Genomic DNA, 15,153 nt, shown 5'->3' with positions numbered 1-15,153 from the left:
TGTCTCTCTCTGATATGAAGGACGGGACATTCTGGGTAGTCTGTCTCTCTCTGATATGAAGGATGGGACATTCTGGGTAGTGTGTCTGATTTTGGAGGTCTCTGTTTTATAATCTATACCTTTATTTTTATCTTGTGTTCTGTGTCTTTAAGACTATTCTATCTGTAGTAAAATATCTTATTTAAACAGTTGGTTGCATAAGAGTTAGGTTTATTGTTTCTTACTTTTTTTAGTTCTTTTTGAACTTCCCTGGTATCTCTGTAAGGTAGATACAATGCAGGAATGGTTATTAAGGTACATTTCTCGGGGCTGCAGTTCCTCTGAACTCCACAAGATGGTGATCTCATTTCTACTATTAAGACAGGACTTCTCTATGGAATTCAGACAGGAAGTGATGTCAGGAACAGACAGGAAGTGATCTGAAATAAAGACACAAAGTTCCATGCGAGCTGAAGGAGATCGGAGAGGTTGGTGGACGTGGCAGTAGAGGAGGTAATTATTATTATATAGGATTTATGGTGCCAACAGTTTGCTCAGCGCTTTACAATATAATGGGAGACAATACAGATCAATACAAGAGGGATAGGAGGGCCCTGATCCTGGGAGCTTACAATCTAGGAGGGAGGGGCTAGTGGTACAAAAGGTAATTAGCTGTGGGGGATGGACTGGTTGGAGGAATAGAAGATTCCATTATTAACTGAGGGCAGGATAGGCTTCCCTGAAGAGAGGTTTTCAGAGATCGCCTAAAAGTGAGTAGAGTAGGCGATAGTCTGATAAATTGGGGTAGAGAGTTCCAGAGTATAGGGAAGCTCTGGAGAAGTCCTGGAGATGAGCATGGGAGGAGGAGACAAGGGAGCTAGAGAGCAGGAGGTCTTGCGAGGAGTGAAGAGTACAGTTTGGGTGATATTTAGAGACATAATCGGTGATGTAATTTGGGGCAGAATTATAAATGGCTTTATATGTTATTGTTAGTGTTTTGACTTTTATCCATTGGGCAATGGGAAGCCAGTGGAGGGATTGAGGACACTGAATGGAGGCCAGTGGAGGGATTGGAAGAGAGGGGTGGAGGACACTGAATGGAGGCCAGTGGAGGGATTGGCAGAGAGGGCTGGAGGACACTGAATGGAGGCCAGTGGAGGGATTGGCAGAGAGGGATGGGGGCCAGTGGAGATATTGGCAGAGAGGGGTGGAGGACTCTGAGTGGAGTCCAGTGGTGGGATTAAAAGAGAGGGGTGGAGGACACTGAACGGAGGCCAGTGGAGGGATTGGCAGAGAGGAGTGGAGTCCAGTGGTGGGATTGGCAGAGAGGGGTGGAGGACACTGAACGGAGGCAAGTGGAGGGATTGGCAGAGAGGGTTGGAGGCCAGTGGAGGGATTGGCAGAGAGGGCTGGAGGACACTGAATGGAGGCCAGTGGAGGGATTGGCAGAGAGGGGTGGAGGACACTGAGTGGGGGCCAGTGGAGGGATTGGCAGAGAGGGGTGGAGGACACTGAGTGGGGGCCAGTGGAGGGATTGGCAGAGAGGGGTGGAGGCCAGTGGAGATATTGGCAGAGAGGGGTGGAGGCCAGTGGAGGGGTTTGCAGAGAGGGGTGGAGGACACTGAATGGAGGCCAGTGGAGGGATTGGCAGAGAGGGTTGGAGGATACTGAATGGAGGCCAGTGGAGGGATTGGCAGAGAGGGGTGGAGGACACTGAATGGAGGCCAGTGGAGGGATTGGCAGAGAGGGTTGGAGGATACTGAATGGAGGCCAGTGGAGGGATTGGCAGAGAGTGGTGGAGGACACTGAATGGAGGCCAGTGGAGGGGTTTGCAGAGAGGGGTGGAGGACACTGAATGGAGGCCAGTGGAGGGATTGGCAGAGAGGGTTGGAGGATACTGAATGGAGGACAGTGGAGGGATTGGCAGAGAGGGATGGAGGACACTGTGTGGAGGCTAGTGGACAGATTGGCAGAGAAGGATGGAGGACACAGAATGGAGACCAGTATAGGGATTGGCAGAGAGGGGTGGAGGTTACTGAATGGAGGCTTGTGGAGGGATTGGCAGAGAGAGGTGGAGGACACGGAATGGAGGCCAGTGGAGGGATTGGCAGAGAGGGGTGGCAGATACAGAACGGTTAGTAAGGTGGATGAGTCTGGCAGCAGCATTCATGATAGACTGAAGAGGGGATAGCCTGTCATGAGGTCGGCCAATGAGGATGGAGTTAAAATAGTCAAGGCGAGATATAACAAGGGAGTGAATAAGTTGCTTAGTGGTTTCCGAGGTTAGGAACGGGCGTATCTTGGAGATGTTGCGGAGGTGAAGTCTACAAGATTTGGACAGTGATTGGATTTGGGAGTAAAAGGACAGATGGGAGTCTAGGATTACACCTAGTACCCTGGCATGGGGGGAGGGACTGATGGTTGTATTATTGATCTTGATGGAGAAGTCAGAGGAGGGGGCACGGGCTGGAGGGAATACTAAGAGCTCAGTTTTGGAAAGACTGAGTTTGAGGAAGTGGAGTGACATCCATGCCGATATGTCACTTAGTAGGTTAGTAATGCGAGATGAGACTGAAGGGGTGAGGTGAGGAGGAGACTGAAGGGGTGAGGTGAGGAGGAGACTGAAGGGGTGAGGTGAGGGGTAGAAAGATAGATTTGTGTGTCATCGGCATAGAGATGGTACTTAAAGCTGTGGGAGTTTATCAAGTGACCAAGGGAGGAGGTGTAGATGGAGAAGAGAACGGGTCCAAGGACAGAACCTTGAGGGACCTCTACAGAGAGAGGGAGTGAAGAGGAGGAGGCGGCAGCATTATAGGTAACACTGAAGGAGCGCTGCGATAGATAGGAGGAGAACCAGGAGAGAGCAGAGTCTCTGAGGCTAAGAGAGTGGAATTTTCTGAGGAGGAGGGGGTGGTCAACCATATCAACCAGTTGGGATTAGTACAGTGTAGTGGCCATTGGTTTGGATGAGTACGGAGTAGAGACCATTGGTTAGGATGAGTTCAGAGTAGTGGCCATTGGTTAGGATGAGTTCAGAGTAGTGGCCATTGGTTGGGATGAGTAAGGTGTAGTGGCCAATGGTTGGGATGAGTACGGATTAGTGGCCATTGGTTGGGATGAGTACGAAGTAGTGGCCATTGGTTGGGATGAGTACGGATTAGTGGCCATTGGTTGGGATGAGTACGGAGTAGTGGCCATTGGTTGGGATGAGTACGGAGTAGTGGCCATCGGTTGGGATGAGTACGGAGTAGTGGCCATCGGTTGGGATGAGTACGGAGTAGTGGCCATCGGTTGGGATGAGTACGGAGTAGTGGCCATCGGTTGGGATGAGTACGGAGTAGTGGCCATCGGTTGGGATGAGTACGGAGTAGTGGCCATCGGTTGGGATGAGTACGGAGTAGTGGCCATCGGTTGGGATGAGTACGGAGTAGTGGCCATCGGTTGGGATGAGTACGGAGTAGTGGCCATCGGTTGGGATGAGTACGGAGTAGTGGCCATCGGTTGGGATGAGTACGGAGTAGTGGCCATCGGTTGGGATGAGTACGGAGTAGTGGCCATCGGTTGGGATGAGTACGGAGTAGTGGCCATCGGTTGGGATGAGTACGGAGAAGTGGCCATCGGTTGGGATGAGTACGGAGTAGTGGCCATCGGTTGGGATGAGTACGGAGTAGTGGCCATCGGTTGGGATGAGTACGGAGTAGTGGCCATCGGTTGGGATGAGTACGGAGTAGTGGCCATCGGTTGGGATGAGTACGGAGTAGTGGCCATCGGTTGGGATGAGTACGGAGTAGTGGCCATCGGTTGGGATGAGTACGGAGTAGTGGCCAATGGTTGGGAGGAGTACGGAGTAGTGGCCATTGGTTGGGAGGAGTACGGAGTAGCGGCCATTGGTTGGGATGAGTACGGAGTAGTGGCCATTGGTTTTAGCAGTTAGAAGATCATTAGAGAGTTTTAGTAGGGCAGTTTCAGTGGAGTGTAGTGAGCGAAAAACAGACTGTAAAGGGTTGAGAAGGTTGTTGTCGGTGAGGTGGAAGCTCAGGCAATTGTAGACTAAGCATTCTAGGAGTTTAGAGGTAAATGGCAGCAGGGAGATGGGTCTTAAGTTGTTCAGGTTGGTGGGGTCAACGGAGGGCTTGTTAAGTATGGGAGTGATGTGTGCATGCTTTAGAGGGGAGGGGAAGGCATCAGTAGAGAGGGAGAGATTGAAGATGTGAGTGAGGGAGCATAGGATGGAAGAAGAGGATGGCCATAGTAGTTGTGAGGGGACAGGATCCAGGGGGCAGGTAGTGAGACCGACTTCTGAGAAAACCTTAGTGACCTCTTCGGTAGTAGCGAGGTCAGAAGAGGAAAGTGTTGAGGGAGGTTTAGTATAAGGTCTGGTAAGTGGGATGGATGTCTGTGCAGAGGAGATGACCCTATGAATTGTGTCATTCTTTTTTAAATGATTTGCAATCTCATGAGCAGTGAGTGAGGTACTGGGTGGAGGTGGAGAAAGTAGAGAGTTAAAAGTAGAGAAGAGACGACGAGGACTGGATGACAAGGTATTAATAAGAGTGACAAAGTCGTCTTGTTTGGCAGCATGGAGGGAGGAATTGTATGTGAAGAAAGCAGATTTATATCGGGTGAATGCTTGCTGGGATTTGGTTTTACACCACAATCGCTCCAGCGCATGACTATGTCACTTAAGATGTCTGGTGTGGTCAGTCTGTCATGGTTGTAACGGTCGGGGCCTGATGCTTCGTGTTGTTAGAGGAGCAAGTGAGTCTAATGTGGATGACAGCGAACTGTTGTAGACAGCAGTGGCCAGGTCAGGGCAGGACAGGGGAGAGATTCTGTCATAGAGTTGGTCAGTTGCAGAGTGGAAAGGAGCCGGGTTCAAGTTGTGAAGGTTTCTGCGGGTAATTGTTTGCTGCTTGGAGGGATAGGTGTTTGAAGATGAGGAGACTGTGAAGGTGATGAGATTGTGATCAGAGAGAGGAAAGGGGGTGTTTGTGAGGTTGTAGGGAGTGCAAAGATGGGAGAAAACAAGGTCTAATGTATTCTTATCAGAGTGAGTGGAGGACGGTATACATTGTGCTAATGCAAGAGATGAGGTTATGTTGAAGAGTTGGGATGTAGCCGGGTTGTTGACATTAATAGGAATGGTAAAATCTCTGAGAATGATAGCGGATAGTTCAGAGGAGAGAAAGTAGGGCAGCCAGGCGGAGAAATCATCAAGAAAGCGGGACACGGGTCCAGGAGGCCGATAGATCACTGCAATCCTCAGAGAAAGGGGAGAAAACAGCCGGATGCAGTGAGTCTGGAAAGAAGAGAAGGATAGCGAGGGAGGGTTAGGGAGGACATGGAAGGTGCTCAGTGGGGATAGAAGCAAACCAACCCCACCACCTTTCTGACCACTGGGTCTGGGTGAGTGGGTCCAGAGGAGGCCTCCATAGGAAAGTGCTGCGGGGAAGCAGAATCTGCTGCTTGGAGCCAGGTTTCTGTAATTGCTAGTAGGTTAAGAGGATAGGAGAAGGATACCTGGTGTGGGGGTGAGATAGTGGAGGACCAAGGTTTGGGGAGCTATCCCCATAGGATAGGAGAAGGAGGGTGCCTGGTGTGGGGGTGAAATAGTGGAGGACCAGGGTTTGGGGAGATATACCCAGAGGATAGGAGAAGAAGGAGGATGCCTGGTGTGGGGGTGAGATAGTGGAAGACCAGAGTTTGGGGAGATATCTCCAGAGGTTAGGAGGAGGATGCCTGGTGTGGGGGTGAGATAGTGGAGGACCAAGGTTTGGGGAGATATCTCCAGAGGTTAGGAGGAGGATGCCTGGTGTGGGGGTGAGATAGTGGAGGACCAGGGTTTGGGGAGATATCCCCAGAGGTTAGGAGAAGGAGGGTGCCTGGTGTGGGGGTGAGATAGTGGAGGACCAGGGTTTGGGGAGATATCCCCAGAGGTTAGAAGGAGGGTGAGGAAAGTAACATGGGAGTGGGATGTACACGAGCACACATGCCTTCCAGTCCTGGTGTTTGGGTCAGCAGGAGAGTGAAGTATCAGCAGGAGGTGATGAGAGCAGTAGTAGGGAGATGGTAGCAGTGAGGGGGAGATGTACAAGTTTTGGGGTGGAGCAGAGGGGTAAAGAAGTGAGATTTTGAGAACGCAGGAAAGTAATATGAAAAGGAGGAGTAGAGGGGACATATTAAAGGTACACAGAGTGGTACTCAGACTTGTTAGAGATTTTTCCCGGGGTTTTTGCTTGCAGTCTGTCCAGCATGCAGGAGAGTTTCTTGCTGTTGTATCTTCCTGCTGCTTGAGTTCTGCTTTAGTAAACCTGCTGTGTTCATCTGCTTTCTCACACTCCATCAACGCAACACTAACTCAAAATCAGCACCCCATCAGTGACTGTGCCCCCCCCCCCATCAGTGATCTCCTCCATAAGCTGTTCTAAATTTATAGGGAGATGGCCAAATGAGCACTCATCTCCGCCTCAATTAGGAACTGATAAGGATCACATGAATAGGGGGGATGATTCTCAAACAGACCAGACACAGACCACAGTCATAAAACAGTAATAAGATGTTATGTTCTATTTACACCCAGTAACCCCCCGTCATGTCCGTCCTCTTCCTCCATAGTCATGTCCTTCCTCTCCCTCCATAGTCACTGTGACTTCTTTTTTCTGCAGCAGATGATGATACACATCAATATTTAGAAGGACACAAGGATCTCTACAAGGACGTCATGATGGACAATCAGCTGCCCCTCACATCACCGGGTAAGAGGAGACTTTATTGTAAAGGAGAGAGCAGTACGGAGGATCCACCTAGATCCCCCATCATCTGATAAACACATAGAAACAATGGATTCAGTCAGTGTGTGTGTTTCCTACAGATGGATCCAGTCATGGGAACCCACCAGAGAGATGTCCCCGTCCTCTGTATTCCCGGGATTTCACACAGGAAGGTCACACCATCCCTCACCATCATCAGGTAGATGAGGAACAATCACTGATAGTATCATTAGGATCTGTACATTATCTGCATTGTTACCATTGATGGCATTTTATTATATATTCAGAGTGGAAACCTGAGAGATCCTAAAGTTGATGTGAAAGAAGAGATAAAAGAGGAGGAGGATGAGGATGGGGGGATGGAGGAGTCAGAGATTCTAAAGGAACACAAAGATCTGTACCAGGACACCATGGTGGAGTCATCCAGCTACAGGAACCCACCAGAGAGATGTCCCCGTCCTCTGTATTCCCGGGATTCCACACAGGAAGGTCACACCATCCTTCATTATTGCAAGGTTGGTGGGATGGAGCATCTAGAACATGGATTCATATAGACAATGTGTGGAGTTCTTTTATGTGACCTTATATTTTACAGATGATATTTTCTCTCATTTCCTTGATTTAGAGTGGAGATCCAATCGATATAGAATTTGAGGTGAAAGCAGAAGAAGAAGAGGCGTATGTGAGGGATGATCAGCAGTCTATGGAGGAGGATGGAATAACGGGGACATTTATAGAGGAGGACACTCCTACAGAGATCAGCACAGGTGGGTCATGAACACTAAATCCATTCCTCCACCCATACTGCTCACTGATTGGTCCAGAGTAGGGCGGGGACTGGGTGATATCAGCCTGTAATCCCCTGGTCACTTTCCTGAGCTGTGTTCCCCGTCCTGTATTCCTGGATTTCTCTCGGATAATCTTCCTTCTCTGTGCTGCAGACACAATTTATGTATCTAGACTGGATTTATGGAGGTTCTGGGGTTCAGCTGGCAGCAAAATGTTGATTTTTACTCTAAGCATTGCATAATGTAGGCACCCAGGACATGTGACTGGGGTCTCCTGCCTTGTGCCTGACTCCTCCAGGGGACCTTCTCTGTTATCTGCTGGCTGTGCCGGGTGGAGGGATATGTCTGTAGTGTCTCAGACCCAAGTCACTGAGTGCAGTCTCAGGAGATGGGAGGCAGCGGTGTGGGACCTACATAGTTACATAGTTAGTCTGGCTGGAAAAAGACATCCATCTAGTTGTACCATTAAAAATAAAAGTTATAATCCGACACCCACAGCTGATCCACCAGAAGGAAAAAACCCAGCAAAGCACGATCCGATCTCCTCCTGCAGGGGAAAAAATTCCTTCCTGACCCCCCGAGAGGCAATCGGATATTCTCTGGATCAACTTTCCCTATAAATGTTATATCCAGTTATATTCTGTGTATCCAAGAAAGAATCCAGGACTTTCCTACAGCAATCCCCCCTTATGTATTATACATGGAGATCATATCCCCCCTTATGTATTATACATGGAGATCATATCCCCCCTTATGTAATATACATGGAGATCATACCCCCCCTTATGTATTATACATGGTGATCATATCCCCCTTATGTATTATACATGGAGATCATATCCCCCCTTATGTATTATACATGGAGATCATATCCCCCTTATGTATTATACATGGAGATCATATCCCCCCTTATATATTATACATGGAGATCATATCCCCCCTTATGTATTATACATGGAGATCATATCCCCCTTATGTATTATACATGGAGATCATATCCCCCCTTATATATTATACATGGAGATCATATCCCCCTTATGTATTATACATGGAGATCATATCCCCCCTTATGTATTATACATGGAGATCATATCCCCCCTTATGTATTATACATGGAGATCATATCCCCCCTTATATATTATACATGGAGATCATATCCCCCTTATGTATTATACATGGAGATCATATCCCCCCTTATGTATTATACATGGAGATCATATCCCCCTTATGTATTATACATGGAGATCATATCCCCCCCTTATGTATTATACATGGAGATCATATCCCCCTTATGTATTATACATGGAGATCATATCCCCCTTATGTATTATACATGGAGATCATATCCCCCCCTTATGTATTATACATGGAGATCATATCCCCCCTTATGTATTATACATGGAGATCATATCCCCCCTTATGTATTATACATGGAGATCATATCCCCCCTTATGTATTATACATGGAGATCATATCCCCCCTTATGTATTATACATGGAGATCATATCCCCCCTTATGTATTATACATGGAGATCATATCCCCCCCTTATGTATTATACATGGAGATCATATCCCCCCCTTATGTATTATACATGGAGATCATATCCCCCCCTTATGTATTATACATGGAGATCATATCCCCCCCTTATGTATTATACATGGAGATCATATCCCCCCCTTATGTATTATACATGGAGATCATATCCCCCCTTATGTATTATACATGGAGATCATATCCCCCCTTATGTATTATACATGGTGATCATATCCCCCCTTATGTATTATACATGGAGATCATATCCCCCCTTATGTATTATACATGGAGATCATATCCCCCCCTTATGTATTATACATGGAGATCATATCCCCCCCTTATGTATTATACATGGAGATCATATCCCCCCCTTATGTATTGTACATGGAGATCATATCCCCCCTTATGTATTATACATGGAGATCATATCCCCCTTATGTATTATACATGGAGATCATATCCCCCTTATGTATTATACATGGAGATCATATCCCCCCCTTATGTATTATACATGGAGATCATATCCCCCCCTTATGTATTATATATGGAGATCATATCCCCCCCTTATGTATTATACATGGAGATCATATCCCCCCTTATGTATTATACATGGAGATCATATCCCCCCTTATGTATTATACATGGAGATCATATCCCCCCCCTTATGTATTATACATGGAGATCATATCCCCCCTTATGTATTATACATGGTGATCATATCCCCCCCTTATGTATTATACATGGAGATCATATCCCCCTTATGTATTATACATGGAGATCATATCCCCCTTATGTATTATACATGGAGATCATATCCCCCCTTATGTATTATACATGGAGATCATATCCCCCCTTATGTATTATACATGGAGATCATATCCCCCCTTATGTATTATACATGGAGATCATATCCCCCCCTTATGTATTATATATGGAGATCATATCCCCCCTTAATCTCCTCTTCTCAGTAGAGAATACATTCAGTTCCTCTAATCTTTCCTCATAGCTGATCTCCTCCATGCCTCGTATCAGTTTGGTTGCCCTTCTCTGTACTTCCTCCAGTTCCCCAATGTTTTTTTTGTGAATTGGAGCTCAAAACTGAACTGCATATTCCAGATGAGGTATTACTAATGATTTGTACCGGGGGGGGAGGGGGGTGATATCTCTCTCTGGAGTCTATACCTCTCCTAATACAAGAGAGGATTTTGCTCACTTTAGAACCCGCAGCTTTGCATTGCTGCCATTATTAGGCTTGTGATCTACTAGAACCCCCAGATCCTTCTGCACCATTGACCCCCCCAGATTCTTCTCCACTACTGACCCCCCCCACCCAGATCCTTTTCCACCATTGATACCCCAGATTCTTCTCCACCATTGACCCCCCCAGACCCTTCTCCACCATTGACCCCCCCCAGTTGTACCCCCCTAGTATGTATGATGCATATTCTTAGCCCCCAAGTGCAGAACCTTACATTTATCACCATTAGCCCTCATTGGCCCCATAGTCCCCCAATTACACAGAGCATTGAGGTCGGCTTGTAAGTTGGAGACATCCTGTAAGGACGTTATTCCCCGGCACAGCTTGGTGTCATCTGCAAAGACTGGAATGGGATTTATAATCTCACACCCCATATTGTTTATATATATATTAATAAGTAAGGGGCCCAACACTGAACCCTGGGGTACCCCACTAATAACACTGAACCTTGGGGTACCCCACTAATAACACTGAACCCTGGGGTACCCCACTAATAACACTGAACCTTGGGGTACCCCACTAATAACACTGAACCTTGGGGTACCCCACTAATAACACTGATCCTTGGGGTACCCCACTAGATACACTGAACCTTGGAGTACCCCACTAATAACACTGACCCCTGGGGTACCCCACTAATAACACTGACCCCTGGGGTACCCCACTAATAACACTGATCCTTGGGGTACCCCACTAATAACACTGACCCTTGGAGTACCCCACTAATAACACTGACCCTTGGGGTACCCCACTAATAACACTGAACCTTGGGGTACCCCACTAATAACACTGATCCTTGGGGTACCCCACTAGATACACTGACCCTTGGGGTACCCCACTAATAACACTGAACCTTGGGAAACCCCACTTACACTGACCCTTGGGGAACCCCACTAATAACACTGAAGCTTGGGGTACCCCACTGACACCCCCAGACCATTCAGAGTATGAATCATTAGGCACTACTCTCTGAATACGATCTTTCAGCCAGTTTGCATACTCCTGCCCCTGCACTATATACTCTATGTTGTACAATACATACTCCTGACCCCTGCACTATATACTCTCTGTTGTACATTACATACTCCTGACCCCTGCACTATATATTCTATGTTGTACATTACATACTCCTGACCCCTGCACTGTATACTCTATGTTGTACATTACATACTCCTGACCCCTGCACTATATACTCTATGTTGTACATTACATACTCCTGACCCCTGCACTATATACTCTATGTTGTACAATACATACTCCTGACCCCTGCACTATATACTCTCTGTTGTACATTACATACTCCTGACCCCTGCACTATATATTCTATGTTGTACATTACATACTCCTGACCCCTGCACTGTATACTCTATGTTGTACATTACATACTCCTGACCCCTGCACTATATACTCTATGTTGTACATTACATACTCCTGACCCCTGCACTATATACTCTATGTTGTACATTACATACTCCTGACCCCTGCACTATATACTCTATGTTGTACATTACATACTCCTGACACCTGCACTATATACTCTATGTTGTACATTACATACTTCTGACCCCTGCACTATATACTCCATGTTGTACATTACATACTCCTGACCCCTGCACTATATACTCTATGTTGTACATTACATACTCCTGACCCCTGCACTATATACTCTATGTTGTACATTCCATAGTCCTGACTTCTGCTCTCCCCCCTCCCCCCACTGCTATATATACACATAATATGGATTCTCTGTTCTTACACCCATTTCCTCCCAGCTGGACATTTTATATCGGATGATGTGATTGGAGCACAGACTTTTACATGGTGATAATAATGTGATAACATCCTCCAACTTTGGACCCTTAAACAGAAAGTGATAATGAGGGAGGAGTCAATACCCCAATGATGGTGGTCTTCAGGATCAGTCCAGTCTTCATCTTGGTTGTTCTCCCCCCATCCTCACTCTCTGACCTCTGGTGGGGCTCAGCCCCGCTGTTCTTCATGACTAAATCATGGACTAAATAAGGAAGTGCAGTACTTCTTGTGTTGGGAAGATGGCGATGAGTGATAGAGGGGTTGGGGACCCTCGTCCTATAATCCCCTCATCACTGTCCCTCCTATAAAAGACAGTTCTGGTTGTTTCCTCACTCTCTGACTAAGGTCCATGAATAAAGAAATGACCTGGTAGGAGATCAGAGGAGACATTTCCTAGTTCCCTTGAGGGTGGAATTGTAAGCTCCTCAGAGACCAAGCTGCCTGATGTGGGCGGAGTCCTGGTTTGGGGGAACCAATCAGCTCCTGTCTAATAATCCTCTTTGTCTTTGTATTTTAGTCCATGGCCGGGAGATGAGGAAAACCTCCGAGGATTGTCTCACTTTGTCTCCAGACTGGAAAGTAGAAGATGAGGACATCACCCAGTATAGTCCAGGAGAAAACCCGGCTCCCTCCAATGTCCATCCGGCACCACCCAGTGTAGATGGACCATCGGATTCCTCGTATCCTGAGGAACCTCAGACTGTGCGGGACCGGGCCGGCCTTCCAACAGGGAAGAGATTCTCCTGTCCTGAGTGCGGGAAGGGTTTCCATTTTAAATCCCATCTAAATATTCATAAAAGATCTCACACGGGGGAAAAACCATATTCCTGTCCTGAGTGTGGGAAATGTTTTTCACATAAGTGTAATCTTGACACACATCAGCGATCTCACACGGGGGAGAAGCCATATTCCTGCCCTGAGTGCGGGAAATGTTTTTCACAGAGGTTCAGTCTTTACTCACATCAGAGATCTCACACCAGCGAGAAGCCATATTCCTGCCCTGAGTGCGGGAGATGTTTTTCACAAAAGTCCAGTCTTTACAAACATCAGAGATCTCACACAGGAGTAAAGCCATATTCCTGTCCAGAGTGTGGGAAATGTTTTTCACATATTTCTGGCCTTTACATACATTGGAGATCTCACACAGGGGAGAAGCCACATTCCTGTCCTGAGTGTGGGAAATGTTTCTTAACCAAGTCTCATCTTTACACACACCAGAGATCTCACACAGGAGAAAAGCCATATTCCTGTCCAGAGTGTGGGAAATGTTTCTCAGACAAGTCCTATCTTTACACACATCAGAGTTTGCACACAGGTGAGAAACCGTATTCCTGTTCTGAGTGCGGGAAATCTTTTTCAGTGAAGTCCACTCTTTACAGACATCAGAAATCTCACACGGGGGAGAAGCCGTATTCTTGTCCTGAGTGCAGGAAATGTTTTGCACGGAAGTCTCATCTTTACACACATCAGAGATTGCACACGGGGGAGAAGCCGTATTCCTGTCCTGAGTGCGGGAAACGTTTTGCATGGAAGTCCCATTTTTATACACATCAAAGATTGCACACGGGGGAGAAGCCATATTCTTGTCCTGAGTGCGGGAAATGTTTTGCACGAAAAACAGATCTTGTCAAACATGAAAGGTCTCACACAGGTGAGAAGCTGTATTCCTGTTCTGAGTGTGGGAAATGTTATTCAGAGATGTCCAGTCTTTACACACATCAGAGATCTCACACGGGGGAGAAACCATATTCCTGTCCTGATTGTGGGAAATGTTTTTCAGTGAAGTCCCATCTTTATAAACATCAGAGAACTCATACTGGGAAGAAACCGTATTCCTGTCCTGAGTGTGGGAAATGTTTTTAGCCAAGTCCTATCTTAACAAACATCAGAGATCTCATACAGGGGAGAAGCCGTATTTCTGTCCTGAGTGTGGGAAATGTTTTTCACAGAAGTCCGATCTTTCCATACATCAGAGATCTCACACGGGGGAGAAGCCGTATTCCTGTCCTGAGTGCGGGAAATGTTTTTCACAGAAGTCCCATCTTTCTATACATCAGAGATCTCACACGGGGGAGAAGCCGTATTGCTGTCCTGAGTGCGGGAAATGTTTTTCACAGAAGTCCTATCTTTCCATACATCAGAGATCTCACACGGGGGAGAAGCCGTATTCCTGTCCTGAGTGCGGGAAATGTTTTTCAGTGAAATCGCGTCTTTCCAGACATCAGAGATCTCACACGAGGAGAAGCCATATTCCTGTCCTGAGTGAGGGAAATGTTCCTCACTGAAGTCCTGTCTTCCTGTACATCAGGGGTCCCACACAACCCTGGAGGTGTATTAGTGCTTGAGTGCGGGAAATGTCTTCTACATGAATGTTGCTGGACATCCCAGCTCTCATGTGGGGAAGAAGCACACCCTGATATACACCTCAGATATACTCCATGGCTGATCTTCATCATGGAAGAAACAGTTCATAAGGAGATCAGAGGTCCCCAAAGACATGGATGAAGTGTGGGACCGTGTCGGCCATTGATGACAGGAGAATAAAAATGGAGTCCTGCCCTGTGATTCAGGAATCTCCAGCAAGGCTCCCACTTTCCATTCATCACACATCTGCATCAGAGGTTGGTCATCAGCTCTGAGGAAAGGGGTTCGTCCCCGAAACGCGTCAGCCATTTGACCGCACTGACAGTGAGGACACCTTACCTGCCGTTGTGGCCATCCATGCTTTTTAGATTCATGCTTCGTCTGGAAGTGTTTTTATTTTGTAGTCCTTACAATAAACCTTGGATAATGCACTAGGTGTTGCGCCTCCTGTTTTCTCTTTATCCTGCCCTGTGATTGGCTGAGTACATTTGTGGTGGGAGATTTCACAAACACTGGAGGTCTATTATTGATACTTTGTGGACAAATGTTCCAAGCACCCATTAGGCCCACAGTTGTAGGTGAGGACAATACTTGCATGGTGGGGGATCACTGAAGAGGTGGGTGGTAATAAAATGTCCCAATTCTAGA

At 47.0% G+C, this 15,153-nt stretch overlaps 1 protein-coding gene across 1 annotated transcript in view; it reads left to right on the top strand.

The window, feature by feature from the left end:
- Window positions 1-14,934, top strand: part of LOC149445492 (uncharacterized) — a 156,149-nt gene extending 141,215 nt beyond the window's left edge. The window contains 2 exon segments of the mRNA XM_089653784.1: window positions 12,664-13,999; window positions 14,002-14,934. Coding sequence (XP_089509910.1) covers window positions 12,664-13,999; window positions 14,002-14,426 — 1,761 coding nt within the window. The 3' untranslated portion in view covers window positions 14,427-14,934.
- The last annotated feature ends 219 nt before the right edge of the window (window positions 14,935-15,153 follow it).

The sequence above is a fragment of the Staurois parvus genome, unplaced genomic scaffold (assembly GCF_062004578.1).
Source record: "Staurois parvus isolate SC_StPar_1 unplaced genomic scaffold, SC_StPar_1.0 ptg000720l, whole genome shotgun sequence".
Lineage (NCBI taxonomy): Eukaryota > Metazoa > Chordata > Amphibia > Anura > Ranidae > Staurois > Staurois parvus.
Note: the sequence above shows the minus strand (reverse complement) of the source record. Positions and strands in the feature narration are given on the sequence as shown.